The sequence below is a fragment of the Mastigoproctus giganteus genome, chromosome 5 (genome assembly GCF_048544385.1).
Source record: "Mastigoproctus giganteus isolate SK-2022 chromosome 5, ASM4854438v1, whole genome shotgun sequence".
NCBI classification, from domain to species: Eukaryota; Metazoa; Arthropoda; class Arachnida; order Uropygi; family Thelyphonidae; genus Mastigoproctus; species Mastigoproctus giganteus.
Genome location: NC_143579.1, coordinates 194,048,275 through 194,063,989, shown reverse-complemented (window position 1 = coordinate 194,063,989; position 15,715 = coordinate 194,048,275). Strand labels below are relative to the sequence as shown.

The 15,715-nt window shown below is 38.6% G+C and overlaps 1 protein-coding gene across 1 annotated transcript in view; it reads right to left on the bottom strand.

Moving 5' to 3' along the window:
• Positions 1-15,715, bottom strand: part of LOC150085960 (dynein axonemal heavy chain 8-like) — a 1,559,705-nt gene that overhangs the window by 231,207 nt on the left and 1,312,783 nt on the right. Inside the window, exon 78 of the mRNA XM_090374756.1 lies at positions 15,095-15,213. Coding sequence (XP_090230882.1) covers positions 15,095-15,213 — 119 coding nt within the window. The remainder of the gene's footprint in view (positions 1-15,094; positions 15,214-15,715) is intronic.

The window sequence follows — 15,715 nt, the reverse complement described above, 5'->3', positions numbered from 1 at the left end:
CGTGTATTAAGAATTTGCAGATAAAGGAACCACTAGGTGGCAGTGATCACAGTGTACTGATGTGGGATTTACTTAAAGATATAATTACCATCAGGGGTAAAGGAAAGGGTTTTTGCTTCTGTAAAGGTGAGTACAGTAGTCTCAGACAGGTTTTAAATTCTAAGTGGGAAGCATTCAAGGAATTAATTGTGGAAGCTACTAAAAGTTTCATACCTATTAAAAAATATTGTTCAAGGCTTAGGCCTAAATGGTTATGAAATGAACTAATGAGACTTGTGACAGAGAAGAAAAATGCATGGGATGCATATAAATTATCAAGTGACTCAGAAGCCTATGGCAGATAAAATCTAGTCTGTAATCAGGTCACAAAGGAGGTTAGGCAGGCGAAGACAGGTTATGAGAAATCTTTGGCAAAAGACACTAAGAAAAACAGCAACGATTTCTTTACTTATACTTTGTATAAACCCCAAAAGGAAGGGGATGAATCTGATTGGTCCACTTGATATTGATGGTTCGACTGTTGATGATCCTGCTCAGATAGCAAGCAAACTGAATGAGTATTTTGTATCTACATTCACACATGAGGAGTTATTAAGGTTTGAAAATGGCAGAGGGTTATCAAATTGTAGCAGGGTGCTTAATGATTTTGTAATAACTGAGAGCAAAGTGGAGGAGAAATTGTTGAAGTTAAATATAAGAAAGGCACCTGCGGTGGATGGGATCTATACAGTTATATTAAAGCAACTAAGTAAACCCTTAGCCATAATTATGAGAGCATCCTTGGACTCAGGGGAGGTCCCCACGGACTGCAGATGTGAAATGTATCCCCAATTCATAAAGGGGGATCGAAGGGTGACATGAGTAATTACAGACCAGTTAGTTTAACTTCTGTTCCGGGTAAAATAATGGAGTCACTGGTTAAAGATGCATTGCAGGATCATCTAGACAAGACTGCAGCAATAATTCAGACACAGCATGGGTTTGTTAAGGGAAAGTCTTGTCTGACAAATTTGATTGGATATTATGATGTGGTTACATAGGAACTGGATGCAAAAAATAATTTTGATATCATATATTTGGATTTCAGGAAAGCTTTTGACACTGTTGCACATGGAAGACAATTGTACAAATTGGAGCAGAATGGTATTAAGGGTAAGTTGCTACAATGGATAAAAGGATGGTTGAGTGGGAGAAGACAGAGGGTGGTAATCAATGGGTGTTGCTCTTCTTGGACTAATGTTATTAGTGGAGTCCCACAGGGTTCGGCGTTGAGTCCTCTGTTGTTTTGTATATTTATCAATGATATTGATGAAGTTATATCAGGCTTAGTGGCGAAGTTTGCAGATGATACCAAGGTTGGCAGGGTTGTTAGTGACAGTAATGGCAAAAGGATCTAGAAAATTTGGGCAGATGGGCTGAGAAGTGGCAACTGAAGTTTAACCTTGACAAATGCAAAGTACTGCATATGGGTAGAAGTAACCCCAGAGAAAAGTACCAACTGTGTGGTACTACACTTAAGGTAGTAGAAAATGAAAAAGACTTGGGAGTAATTGTGCAGGCAGATATGAAGTTTTCTGAGCAATGCAGACAGGCTGCCAGGGCAGGTCATGGGGTTTTGTCAATGATATATAGGAATTTTTCTAGCAGGGAAAAGGAGGTGATTGTCCCTCTGAATAATGGTCAGGCCACGCCTTGTGTATTGGGTACAGGTCTGGAGGTCTCATTTTAGGAAGGATGTAGATTTGCTTGAGTGTGTACAGAGAAGGGCAACCAGATTGGTGAGGGGAATGAAGGGATCATTTTACCAGATGGCTTAAGTTCTGCAAATTGCAGTGGCTGGAGACTATGCACCTGTGCGGTGATCTGATTGAGGTGTATAAGGCCTTGAATGGGTTGAGCATGCTGAATTCTGATGGGATCCTTCCACTTGTTCAGATTACGAACCTAAGGGGGCATAAATTCAAATTAAGAAAAGACAAATGTAGAATAGATGTGCGGAAATTGCCCTTAGCCAGCGGGTGGTTAATTGCTGGAACAAACTTCCATTTGTCGTTGTGGAAGTTGATAGGTTGAATAAATTTAAGGAGGAACTGGACAGGCATTTGGAAGGAATGGTGTGACTTTTTTTTTTTTTTGGCTGATGTTGCATATGCTCATACACTTGCATTCTTGCCTCACATGCCAGTACTACTATTTCTATATAAATTTTTGTATTTAAAAAGGGGGCTTTCTATTTCTCAACTTTCTGGATATTCTACAAAAATCCATGCCAATCTTTGCTAGAAAATCCTTATTTTCAACTGATTCCTCAAATTCTACGAAATAGTCTAGAATCATATAATAATGTTGTAGAATTTGGTAGTCTACAGTGGACACAGAATTCTACTTCAACAGAAAACATGCAAGCGACCACTAGATAGATTTACCTTCATCCCATCAAAAACCTCTGTAAATGTGCTTATGAATTAAGCCTATATAATAATAGAAAATTTAGTTTTTCTGTAAAAGAAACTCTTCAACCTTTTTTGAAAAGAAACGAAAACAGCTTTATAAGTTGTTTTGCATCCACTGAATTCATGATGTATGATGTGAACTTGATAGTTAAAAAGTGCTGTTATTGATATTTCTCTATTGATAGTTAAAAAGTGCTGTTATTGATATTTCTCTATGATAGTTAAAAAGTGCTGTTATTGATATTTCTCTTGGAAATATTCAATTTAGTAAGAAAAATTTTTACAAAATACTTTGTTGAGAGTACGATCATTGCTGTCACTCACAACAGTACGCTCAGTTGCACTGCTGCAATAGGTACCATATATGTATAGTGCTGACTTTAAAGGTGATGAAAGTGTTATAGTAAGAAATATTTTGATTTTGTGTGCAAATGCTGAAATGTATTTTCTTTTAACAGATTTAACTAAAGTTACTAAACCCTTTCAAAATCGATAAGTTTTTAAAAAGAAACAGAAACAAACACGATGAGGGAAAAAATTATGCATTAATGCTATGTTCACGTCATCTAACTTAGACCTACACATTTAAAATGCAAAGAAACAAAAAATTAAGAAGTATGCATTTCGGTCTTCTTGGGAATATGATTATTTGGTAATAGATAACAGTAGTGTAATTGTTACACTTTGCTTATTATGTCAGGTGTTTTTGGCTGACTATCGGAAGTCAAATTGTGAAAGACATTACCAAACATGCCACAGGAATTTTCATGAAGCTTTTCCAAAATTTAGTGATATTAGAAAAGCAAAACTTCAAGTAGAAAAAAAGAAACTTGAAAGACAGAAAAATATTTTAAATTTAGTTCAAGCTACTAGTAGTAAAGTGTTAGCAAATGAAGTTTCATTTATTTTATCAAATATAATTACAAAGAATTCATTGCCTTACACTAGTGATGAAATAATAAAAAAATTGTGTGATGTCATTATTAGAAGTGCTTGCTAGCATCTTATCAGGAAAAATAGTTTAAAATTGAGTTCATAAAATGGCAGATATAATATTCAATGAATTATTAGGTAGGTAAAATCGAAAGTTGTGCATTTTTCTCACTGGCACTTGATGAGTCAACTGAAGTTTTGGGCATATCACAACTCATGTGCTTTGTTCGTTTGATATAACATGATGGCAGCTGTGAAGAAGATTTTTTGGCTATCTTGCTGCTTACTGGTCATAAAACTGGAAAAGATGTATATGATGCATTTATGAAATTCCTCACAGTGCACAAAATTGATCTGAGTAGATTTGTATCAATTGTTACTGATGGTGTGTTTTTCATGATGGGTAAAAACAAAGGCTTTATTTCTTAGCTTAATAGAGATGAAAGGATAACTAATTTTGTACATTATCACTGTTTGATGCATATTGAGGCCTTGAAAGATCAAAAAGAAATTGTAGGATGTCTTGAAGTCATTGTTAAAGTCATCAACCATTTTATTGCTAAATCCCTAAATAAGCGACTTCTAAAATATTTTTGGAAGGTCTTCAAACACCACATTCTGATATTATTATCCATAAAGAGGTTCATGGGCTCAGTCGTGGAAAGGTGTTCTCCAGAATTTGGAAGGTGTTTGAAGAAGTAAAAACTTTTCTAATAGAAAGCAATAAAGAAAATCTTTTTGATGAAATTTTTACTGAAGATTTCAAGATTACACTTCCATTCATGGTTGACATCTTCAGCCATTTAAATGAGTTAAATTTGAGGCTACAGGGAAAAGATAACTTTGTGGTAGTTTTATAAGAGAAGATTATTGAATTTGAGAAAAAAATTCATGTGTTTCAGAATCAAGTTTTAAAAGGACATTTGCTTCATTTTCCTACTCTTACAAAATGTCTGCAGAAAACTGTTGGGGAGTGCCCATCGTTTGTAACGAATGTAATCAAAGACCTTAGTAACCAATTCCAAGAAATACTTGAAAGAGCACCTCCCAAAATTTGAATTAACAATAAATTCCAGAAATTTTGAAATCATTAAATTGGAACAAGTTTTCAATCAAAATGAAGTAGCAGCTGCCGAGTTAGAACTTACTGATATGCAGTCGTCTTTAGCTCTGAAATGTCTTTTCCAAAACAAAACTATTTTAAAATTCTGGGGTTCTTCTGACTGCAAAGTTTCCTTTATTACAAAGAGAAGTGTTCAAAGTACTTTCTATGCCTGGATCAACATACACATGTTAAAGTGCTTTTTCATTAATGAACAATATCAAAAAAGGACAAGATTGCTGACATGGGCTCACATCTGGTGAGTATGGGCTTGGCACACCCAGGTCCCCAGCTGGATATCACCATTCTTCTTTTTCTTGGTGATTCCCTTCTCTCTCTCTATCAAGGCAATTCAGAAATTTTTTTTTTTTTTTTTTTTTTTTGGCTGGTGCAGCATAAGCCTCAGGCTTCCTTGCACCATATGGCTAATAATAATAATAACAATAACATCACATTTGGAAGAAAATTTGCGATCAGCTCTTCAAAGTCAAGGTTCACACTGATATGGTAATAAATATAAGCGGCCAAATTTTTTAATTGAGAAATATAATTCTTGTATGCATAATATGGCTAAAAAATTAATTAAAAAATGCATTTTTAATTTTTAAACAAGAAAATTTATATTTTAATATATGGTGCTTGAACCTATTGTAAGCTGCAAAATCTTGCTAGCTTAAAGCAAAAGTTTAAGAACCCCTGCTCTATAGGATTGAGATCAGGGCTCACTTCCTCAAACCAGTCCATCACAACACAAGCAGTATGACATGGAGACCTGTCTTGCTTATAGAGGTATGGGCCTTCCCCCAGCATGCTGCCACAATGAAGGTAATGCATCATTGTCCAGGGACATCTAGAAATGCAGTCTGGCAGGTTTCTCTGGGCATCTGCCTCACCCAGGCATGACCATCAGACATGTAGACCATGCACTGTGATTTTTCACTCCAAAGCACAACTTTCTGTTAGTACTGATGCTGACATATGTCCCAATCATTTCACTGAGGGCCTGTGTGAAAGTGTGACAATATTGACTTGCTTTCCAAGCAGATAATTCTTTGCAGGGTTCTCCTGTCATATTGTGTGTATGCACGTGTGTCTGTTGGTGGGTTTCTGGATCATTTTGTGGTGGTTTCAACACCAGTCTGCTTCTTTTGCAGATAATTACCATCATTGACTCAGGGATCTTCAGTGCTGTTGAAATGTCATATATAGAGACTTTCTGATTATGTGACACTCTATTGTCAATCTGTGCTGTAAGTCTGTTAATTCCATTGATTGTGGGATCTAGCATTCATAATTGTACTACTTTCCCCTTGAAGGTTGGTTGGTTTAATGGAAGTTTATTGGCACAAAGGCGACTAAGGCCAAATTGTGCCTGTCACAGTAATCCTGCAAATGATATATATATATATATATATATATATATATTTTTTTTTTCCAGTCATATGTCAGATAAGTTCATATAAATGAATTTGTTTTAAAAAATTAAATAAATCGGATAAATTTGCGTCATCACTGAGAATATGGTTAATCTCTAATGAATTGTTTTGAGTTAAAGCTGATTTAAAATTTGTTAGTCGAGCAGCATGATTGTAGGGACACTCGAGGAGAATGTGATTCACTGTAAGTAGGGCAGAACAATGACGACAGTGAGGAAGTTCATCCCCTGTCAACAAATGGAGGTGGGTCAGATGGGAATGGACAATGCGTGTCCTTGCAAGGACAACCTCTTCTTGTCTGTTTAATCGTGAACTAGATTTCCAGTATTGTGGCTTTTGCTTTATTTGGAAAAGTTTGTTATGGGTCTGTTGCTGCCATACTGATGTCCATTGGTCAATACATAACTGTTTTATGATGCGTTTACAGTCCATATAAGGAATCGAGGCAAGTGAAGACACTGGACGGATTGGATTTTTTGCTGCTTGACCTGCTTTTTCATTTCCCTGGATTCCAGCATGCCCGGGAATCCAGCAGAATCTTACGTCTGTGTTATGCTCTGTGAGGTTAATTAACTCTGCTATGATTTCTTTCAGGATAGGGTGAGAGTTCGGACATTTATGTTGTAAAGAGGTTACTGCACTCAAGGAATCGGTATAGATTATTATCTCTTCATTAGACCTGTTTTTGACGTCTTCGATAGCCATTTTTATTGCATGAAGTTCAGCGGTGTAAATACTGCAACTTGGGAAAAGTTTTTGAGAGATTTCACAAGTGGAAAGAACTACTGCAGCGCCCACATCTGTATCAGATTTGGATCCATCAGTATATATTTGCAGACAGTGTTTGTTTGCTGATGCATGAGCTAAATGTAGCTGCTGTATATTTTCAATGTTCAGCGCCTGTTTTCCCCATTTTCGAAAAAAGTCATCACATAAAGTTTTAAAAGTAAACCATGGAGGCTCTATTTCTCCTGTATCTTGGTGGATATTGTCGAGTGGGACACTCCAATACTGAGCAACATACTTCAATCTGATTCCAGCAGGTTTATTTTCATTTGGTTTATTCTTGTAGAAATTTATGAAAGACGGGTTAAAGAGGTAAGGACAGATAGGATGTGAGGGCATACTCTGAAGTTTTGCAGCATACGTAAGCAGCAGCATCTGTCTCCTTAAGGATAATGGAGGTTCATGTGCGTCAATATATAGACTATGCACTGGAGATGTTCGGAAGGCACCTAAAGCTATTCTAAGTGCATTATGTTGAATGGTATTTAGTGACTGTAATGCTGACTTTCTAGCTGAGTCATATATGGGTGCACCATAGTCTAGTCTGGATCGGATTATGGTTTTATATAAGTGAAGAAGGGAGTATCGGTCAGCTCCCCATGATATTGCAGAAAGAACTCTAAGGATATTCATTTTTTTCAAACAAATAGTTCGTACATGCTGTATGTGTTTCAGGAATCCCCTTGAAGACTGACCAGAATATATTTATAGTTGCGTCTGACACATGGCTGACACAAGATCAACTATTAATGGTGGGACAGTGTACGATTGCAAATTGATTAAATATGCTCTTTATATGTATAAAAAGTTGCATATCAGACCATTGGTCAGACTGGATATGAAAAGACTTGGTCAGACTGGATTTGACCTATGGTATTTTTTTTTTTCCCCCCAGAATGTAACCTGCCATAAATTCGAGGACCGACTGTACTTATTTTACAGGTGTTTAGCAGGTTAAATTTATGACTTACATGTTGCAGAGTTAGAATCATGCTTTTAGGGGAAATCTCTAACTTGAGGTGGTAATTTTCTCAAGTGGCACAAGATAGCTTTCTTTCATTTAGCTACTTTCTCCTTTTGCTTTATGGAATATGAGAGATGCCAAGTGGGCGTGTAGTTTAATACTTGTACAATTTAAATCTAAAATGACCCAGATTGTAGGAAGAGTTTACTATCATATGAGTTAGTGTTTTAGCATCATTTCTATACACAGTAAACCAACTGAAATTGTACAATGGTCACTACATTTCTAATATTGTGAAATTAATTTACAACTGGGTTGTCAGCTATTATACCATTAGGATACCTACTCACTCACTGATGAGGGGTCAAATAGACCTGAAGAGGACATCTGGGTGGTGGTGGTGGTGGTGGTGGTGGTGTCCACAGAATAAGTAACAATAGTCTTCTCTACTGGAGAAGCATTACTTATTTGAGGTATAATGAGATAGGAAACTCACTCTGAAGGAATTAACAATATGAGATGTTATGTAATGATGTCGCATAATTTCAGTTGATTCATTGTATATAGAAATTATGCCAGTTCAATAACCTATATGATAGTAAACTTAAACCCTTATCCGCAGAGGGAAGCTTTTTAGCCTTAAATCCTACACGCATTTTATTATTATTATTATTATTAGTAGTAGTGGCATATGATGCAAGAAAGTAAGCTTATAATGCTTCAGCCAAAATAAAAAAAAAAACCTCATCACCTATCCATCTCTCCAATAATTTGTCTAGTTCTTTCTTGAATTTATTCAAACTGCCGACTTCCACAAAAACAGATGGAAGTTTGTTTCAACAATCAAACCCACACATACATCTATCATGATTCCATAATTCCTGAATTTGAATTTATACCAACTCACACGTGTAGTCTGAGCAAGAGGAAGAATGTTCAGCATTGAGCTTGCTCAATTCAAAGCTTAAATACCTCAATCAGTTTACCAGTCTGTACTTAGTCTAGAGATGCAGAAATTTGCAGAACAGAACCATGTTAGGTTCTGTTAGGAGCTAGTTATTGTTGGTGACCCAATTGTCAGGGAAACGGGAAATATATTGTGCAAAAAGGATAGGGTATGTCTGCAGGGTCAAAAGTTGACGATGTTGTAGAGAAGGATATCATTTTTTAAGGGCACAAAAGATGACACATTGCCACTAATGACATTAAGTGTAGGAGATCTGTGGATTTACTTAGCAAGTACTAGTCAGTATTGAAAAAAAGTTACAAGTTACAGTTAAATTTGAAAGTGTCTGCAATCTGCCCAGACACGATAGGAAGGAGTATATGATGAGAGCCATGTCAATCAATTCGGCCCTGGAGAGATTGTGCAGGGCTCATGGGGTACAATTTTTCTTAGCATGGTCTGTGATTGTTAACAGGAGAGATTGCTTCTACAGGGATGGAATACACTTAAATAGAAAGGGTGCAAGAATATTTCCTGATGCTAACAAGACAATGTTAGGAGGGCCAGAAAACTGCAAGCTTGGGGGGGGGGATTCTCAGACTATTAGATTAACAGTAGCTGCAGGAAGAGGAGGAAATGATTCTTGCACTGCTTCTATTGGAATGAGCAGCAGCCTGGAAAGCTAGTTGTTGGGGATTTCAAGAACTACTGGGAGTCCAGAAACAAATAAATACATGGGCTGTGTTAGCGTAACTAAGAGTAAGAACAGGTGCATGTATACTTGCATGTATAGTAAATAAATTCCAAGGCAGATATTGTCAGGATATCAGAGACGTGGTGTCACTCATATATAAGGGATGAAGAATTGGAATTTGTGGAGTACAATGTGTACAGAAAGGATAGACAGGATAGGAAGGGACAGGGGTAATGCTGTTAGGTAAGAAACACATAAAAACTAGATGCCTTCGTAGCCAGGGGGGAAGGAGCAGCAGTGCATTGCACACGCTTCTTGATTAGACCAGGGTTCAAGCCCGTCACCACCAAATACGGAGGATGAGGAAAGGTCAGGGAATGACCACTGCATATCCCGGAGCAATATGGCCTTAGTTGCTCCTAAAAAACAAAATAACAACAACAACATAAAAACTCTAAGGAAGTGCATCCAGTTGGTATAGATGGAGAGTGCAATGTCGAGTCAGTTTGGTGTGACATAAGCACTGGGAAAGCAAAAATGAGGGTAGGAGTTTGTTATAGGCCTAATGGCTCTGATGACTACAATGAACAATTATACAGAGAAATAGAATGAGCCAGTAAATCAGAGTGTCTTATAATGTGGGATTTTAACTTTACAGACATAGACTGGAACTTGTGTGGTCACATACAAACTAGCAAGGCTTTTGTGGATTTATTGGATGATTATTTTCTACAGCAGCATGTTACAGAGGCAACAAGAGGGAGTAACACTCCTGATTTGATTATCAGCAGTGATTATTCATGCATTAAGAATTTACAGATAAAGGAGCCACTAGGTGGAAGTGATCACAGTGTACTGATGTGCGATTTACTTAAAGATGTAACTACCATTAGGGGTAAAGGGGTGGGTTTTTGCTTTCATAAAGGTGACTACAGTGGTCTCAGAGGTTTTTTTAAATTTCTATACAGTGGAACCAACTGATGATGTTACCAACAGCAACTTCTAAATGGGAAGCATTCAAGCAAGTAATTTTGGAAGCTACTAAGGCTTTTTGTTCCAGCTAAGAAATACTGCTCTAGGTTTAGGCCCAAATGGATGTCAGATGAACTAATGAGACTTGTGGCAGACAAGAAAAATTCATGGGATGCACATAAAGTGTCAGGCGACACAGAAGCCTATGGTAGATACAACTACTCTGTAATAAAGTGACAAATGAGGTTAGGCAAGCGAAGACTAATTATGAGTAATCCTTGGCAAAGGATGCAAAGAAAAACAACGATGACTTCTTAACTTATGTAAACTGTAGAAGGAAGGGGATGAATCAGATTGGTCCACTTGATGTAGGTGGTTCGACTGTTGATGGTCCAGCTCACACAGCTGACAAACTGAATGAGTATTTTGCATTTACATTCACACACATGAGGAATTCTGTAAGGAAGCGGAGGATAGAAGTTTACTAAACACTAACAGGGAGCTAAATGATTTTGTAATAACGGAGAGCAAATTGGAGGAGAAGTTGTTGAAGTTAAACATAAGATAGGCACCTCGAGTAGATGGGATATATCCAGTTATATTAAAGGAGGTGGCAAAGAAAGTAAGCAAACCCTTAGCCACAGTTATCAGAGCATCTTTGGACTCAGGGTAAATCCTCAGACTGGAGATGTGCAAATATATCTCCAATTCACAAAGGGGAGGAATTAAAGGTTCCTTCTGTTCCAGGGAAAATAATGGAGTCACTGGTTAAAGAAACATTGCAGGATCATCTAGACAAGACCGCAGTAATAATTCAGACACAGCATGGGTTTGTCAAGGGAAAGTTTTGTCTGAACAATTTGATTGGATACTATGATATGGTCACAAAGGAACTGAATGCCAAAAATAATTTTGATAGCATATACTTGGATTTCCGGAAAGCTTTTGATACTGTTGCACATGGAAGACTACTGTACAAATTGTAGCAGTATGGCATTAACGGAAAGTTGCTACAATAGATAAAAAGATGGTTGAGTGGGAAAAGACAGAGAGTGGCAATCAATGGATACTGCTCTACGTGGACTAATGTTATTAGTGGTGCCCCTCAGGATTTAGTGTTGGGCCCATTGTTGTTTTGTATATTAATCAATGATATTGATGAAGACATATCAGGGTTAACGTCTAAGGTTTCAGATGATACAAAGGTTGGCAAGGTTGTTAATGACAGTAATGGCAGTGTGCTACTGCAACAGGATCTAGATAATTTGGGCAGATGGGCTAAGAAGTGGCAACTGAAGTTTAATATTGACAAATGTAAAGTACTGCATATGGGTAGTAGTAACCCCAGAGAAATGTACCAACTGTGTGGTGTTACACTCAGGGTATTGGAAAATGAAAGAGACCTGGGGTAATTGTGCAGTTAGATGTGAAGTTTTCTGAGCAGTGTAGACAGGCTGCCAGAGTAGGCCATGAGGTCTTGTCAATGATATACAGGAATTTTGCGAGCAGGGATAAGGATGTGATTATTGCCTTGTGTAAGGCAATAATCACAATAAGTGGCGGCATCCAAAAACGAGTACCGCACTCTCTACCGCACCCTCAGATGTCTGAGTGGAAAGACCAAATTGACTAGTGACAACATCAAGAATGCTGATGGGACCTTCGTGCGATCACCATCCGAACGCCTACAACGGTGGAGTGAATTCTTCAAAGCTTTGTATAATCACGACCCACCTCAGGGACCGCCAGCAACAGCACTCTCGATCGACCCCCCTGAGGTCTCCATGGTCGATGTTGAGCCTACAGTAGAAGAAGTGAAAGCAGCCATACAATCCCTGAAGAATGGCAGGGCACCAGGAGTGGACCAAGTCACCACAGAAGCGATCAAAGCCGGGGAAGATGTACTGCTTCGCCGACTACACTCACTCCTCAAAACCATCTGGTGCACTGAACAAATTCCGTTAACATGGAGGAAAGCTATTATCGTACCGATCCACAAGAAAGGTGATAACCGGGACTGCAAGAACTACCGTGGCATCAGCCTCCTTTCCATCATCGGAAAGGTCTTTATGAAGATCATCCAGTCAAGACTGCAAAAACATCGCGAGCAAACCAGTCAAGAAGAACAGGCAGGATTTAGACCCGGGCGAGGATGCTGTGATCAAATCTTTGCCATTCGTCAGCTGATGGAGGAGAGGATCCAGTGTGGACAGCGAACCGTCATTGTTTTCATTGACTTTAAGTCTGCTTTCGACTGTGTCCACCGGCCTGCCTTATGGAAACTACTAGAGGTTGAACATGTACCTCGAAAAGTCATCACACTCCTCCAAACTGCATACAACGGTTTAACCAGCCAGGTGCGCATCCAGAATGATTTATCTGAGGAATTTACCATCCAAACTGGAGTCCGCCAAGGGGATGTAGCCTCCCCGTTGCTTTTCAACATCGTGGTCGACGCCATTATGAGGCAAGCATTCAGAAACAGACAGGGCATACAATATGACAAGGATCACTATGTGACTGACCTGATGTTTGCTGATGATAGTGCTATCCTTGCCGGTAACGACGCTGAAGTCACGGACATCCTCTACGACATTGCCCGCATTGCCCGGCCATATGGTTTGAAGATCAATGCTGGTAAGACAAAGGCCCTGACAACAGATGGGTCGCAAGCCACCATCTATCTCGAAGGCGTCCAGATCGAGCAAGTGCAGGACTTTAAATACCTTGGGTCGCTGGTCCAGGAGAAGAAAGTTGCATCCACCATGGAAATCCACAGCAGAATTGGACAGGCGGCCACTGCGTTCGCCTCGCTCAAATGGTGTCTGTGGAAGAGGACCAACATTTCCACAAAGACTAAAATCCGACTCTTCCGGACTTTGATCCTGCCCATTCTTCTTTACGGATCGGAAACATGGATTTGTCTCAAGTTAGATTTGAACAAACTTGAGGTATTCCAAATGCGATGCCTGCGGCAGATCTTGGGCATCTCTCTTCGCGACCGCATCACTAATGATACCATCCACGCCAGATGCCAACAGCAACCAACCATTGCCGACCAAATCCAGAAGCGAAGGCTCAGATGGTTTGGCCATGTATGTAGAATGGGCACGAACAGAATACCATCCACACTCCTTTGGAGACAACGACCCACCCAATGGAGCATCCAACGGACCGCGCCTAGGAAAACGTGGGCCAAGCAAGTGGAAGATGACTTGAAGAGCCGACGTCTCGACCTTAACCAGGCCAGGACTGAAGCCATGGATCGTAAGGTATGGAAGAACATCACAGAGCAAGTCCGAAACCCTGCGGCACCTACAGCAGCATACTGGTTGCGTGGCCAACCGCCTCCCCCAGCTGCCAGCTAAGGACCAAAGAAGAAGAAGAAGAAGAAGAAGGCAATGATCAGGCCACACCTTGAGTATTGCATAAAGGTCTGGAAGTCTGATTTTAGGAAGGATGTAGAGTTGCTCAAATGAGGTCAGAGAAGGGCAACAAGACTGGTGAAGGGAACAAAGGGTGCTCTTATGAAGAAAGGCTTAAGTTCTGCAAATTGCAGCTTTTAGAGACTAGGCACCTGCAAGGTGATCTAATTGAGGTGTGTAAGGCATTGAATGGATTGAACAGGCTCAATGCTGATGGGATTCTTCCTCTTGCTCAGATTACAAACTTGAGGGGGAATAATTTCAAACTGAGGAAAGACAGTTGTAGAACAGATGTGTGTAAGTTTGCCTTTAGCCAGCAGGTGGTTGTTTGATGGAGGAAACTTCCATCTGTTGTTGTTGTTGTGGAAGTTGATGGCTTAAATAAATTCAAGGCGAACTAGCCAAACATTTGGAACGAATGGATCGGCAAAATGGGAAGAGATCTTTTTTTTTTTTTTTTTTCCTTTTTTTTTTTCTTTTTTTGGCTGATGCTCTATAGGCTTGCTTTCTTGCATCATGTGCCTCTACTAATGCTAATGTCTTGCTAAGACCACCCTTTCATTGTCTTCACCAATCTCATTGCCCTTCTCTGCACTCATTTCTGCCAAATCTACATCCTTCCTAATAGGAGACTTCCAGATCTGTTTGCAGTACTCAAAATGTGACTTAACCACCAAAGGAGAAGACTGTTGTTACTTAATTTCAGCAGATACCACCACCCAGACGGCACCGTTTCAGGGCTATTTGGCCCTTCTTCGGTGGTTGGACAACAGTCTTCTCCTTTGGCGAAGCGTTACTTATTCGAAGTAGTACAATATCTTGGCAACTAGTTGTGAAGGTATTCACAATATGAAATATAACTTAAACAATGCCACCTTTGCATAATTTTGCTAATTCAGAGTTTAGCTGCGTACTAATATGATGCTTTTGCACTAACTTGTAAGTTGTCTAAATAACTTGCAGACTGAGGCTAGGTGCCTCTGTAGCCAGGCGGGCAGGAGCAGCAGTGCATAGCACACGCTTCTTGATTAGACCGGGGTTTGAGCCCATCACCACCAAATACGGAGGATGCGGAAAGGTCATTGAATGACCACTGCAAGGTGGTCATTCAATATGGCCTTAGTTGCTAATGCTCCTAAAAACCAAATAACAAACAAACAAGACTGAGGTTAAAGCCCTTAATTGATATATTTCAATTATATCTGTGTATAATTCCAAAAATATCAGTGTGTAATTCCAAAAATATCATTGTGTACAAAATTTTGTATACTATATTTTTATCAAATGAAATGCTTTTGATTTTCTCCTAAATTCTGTTTATTCAAAATTAAGATTGAATTAATGACTTTTAAAATTATGTACATTTAAAAAAAAATTTCTCACCTTATTAATAATAACTTCCTAAACGAATCTAGTGCTGCACCATATCCATCAGGAATTTCTTCCTCTTCAGGAGAATCTTTCTCATACCATATTTTCCACTGTTTCTCACTGCGTTTTACCTGTTTGGTATATATACTAAAATGTTTTAAAAATATAAAACCAGATAAAAAGAAAGTTATATCAAAGAATGCACTGCTTGCTATCAAATATTCACCAGTAGGATAGTAATTATGCTATTAAAAATAACCATATTTAAAAACAAAACAGAAGAATTTTGCTAAAATCAGATGCTGATTTTCAGAAATATCATGAACTTTTATTTTTTTGCCACAATGAGATATAGCTTAGAATCACTTTGATTGATTACTGCAATGAAAATGACACATTTTTTAAAGCCATCACTATTCTTTAAAGTTCTTTCATTAATAATTCCTGCTGTTTTCTTCTTCCACATTCATATTATTATTAGCCATATGGTGCAAGGAAGCCTGAGGCTTATGCTGCACCAGTCAAAAAAAAAAAAAATTTCCCATGTTACCCCGAGAAAGAGAGAGAGAGAGTCAGAAGTAGAAGGGAATCACAAAGAAGGCAAGAAAGAGAAGAATGATGATATCCAGCTTA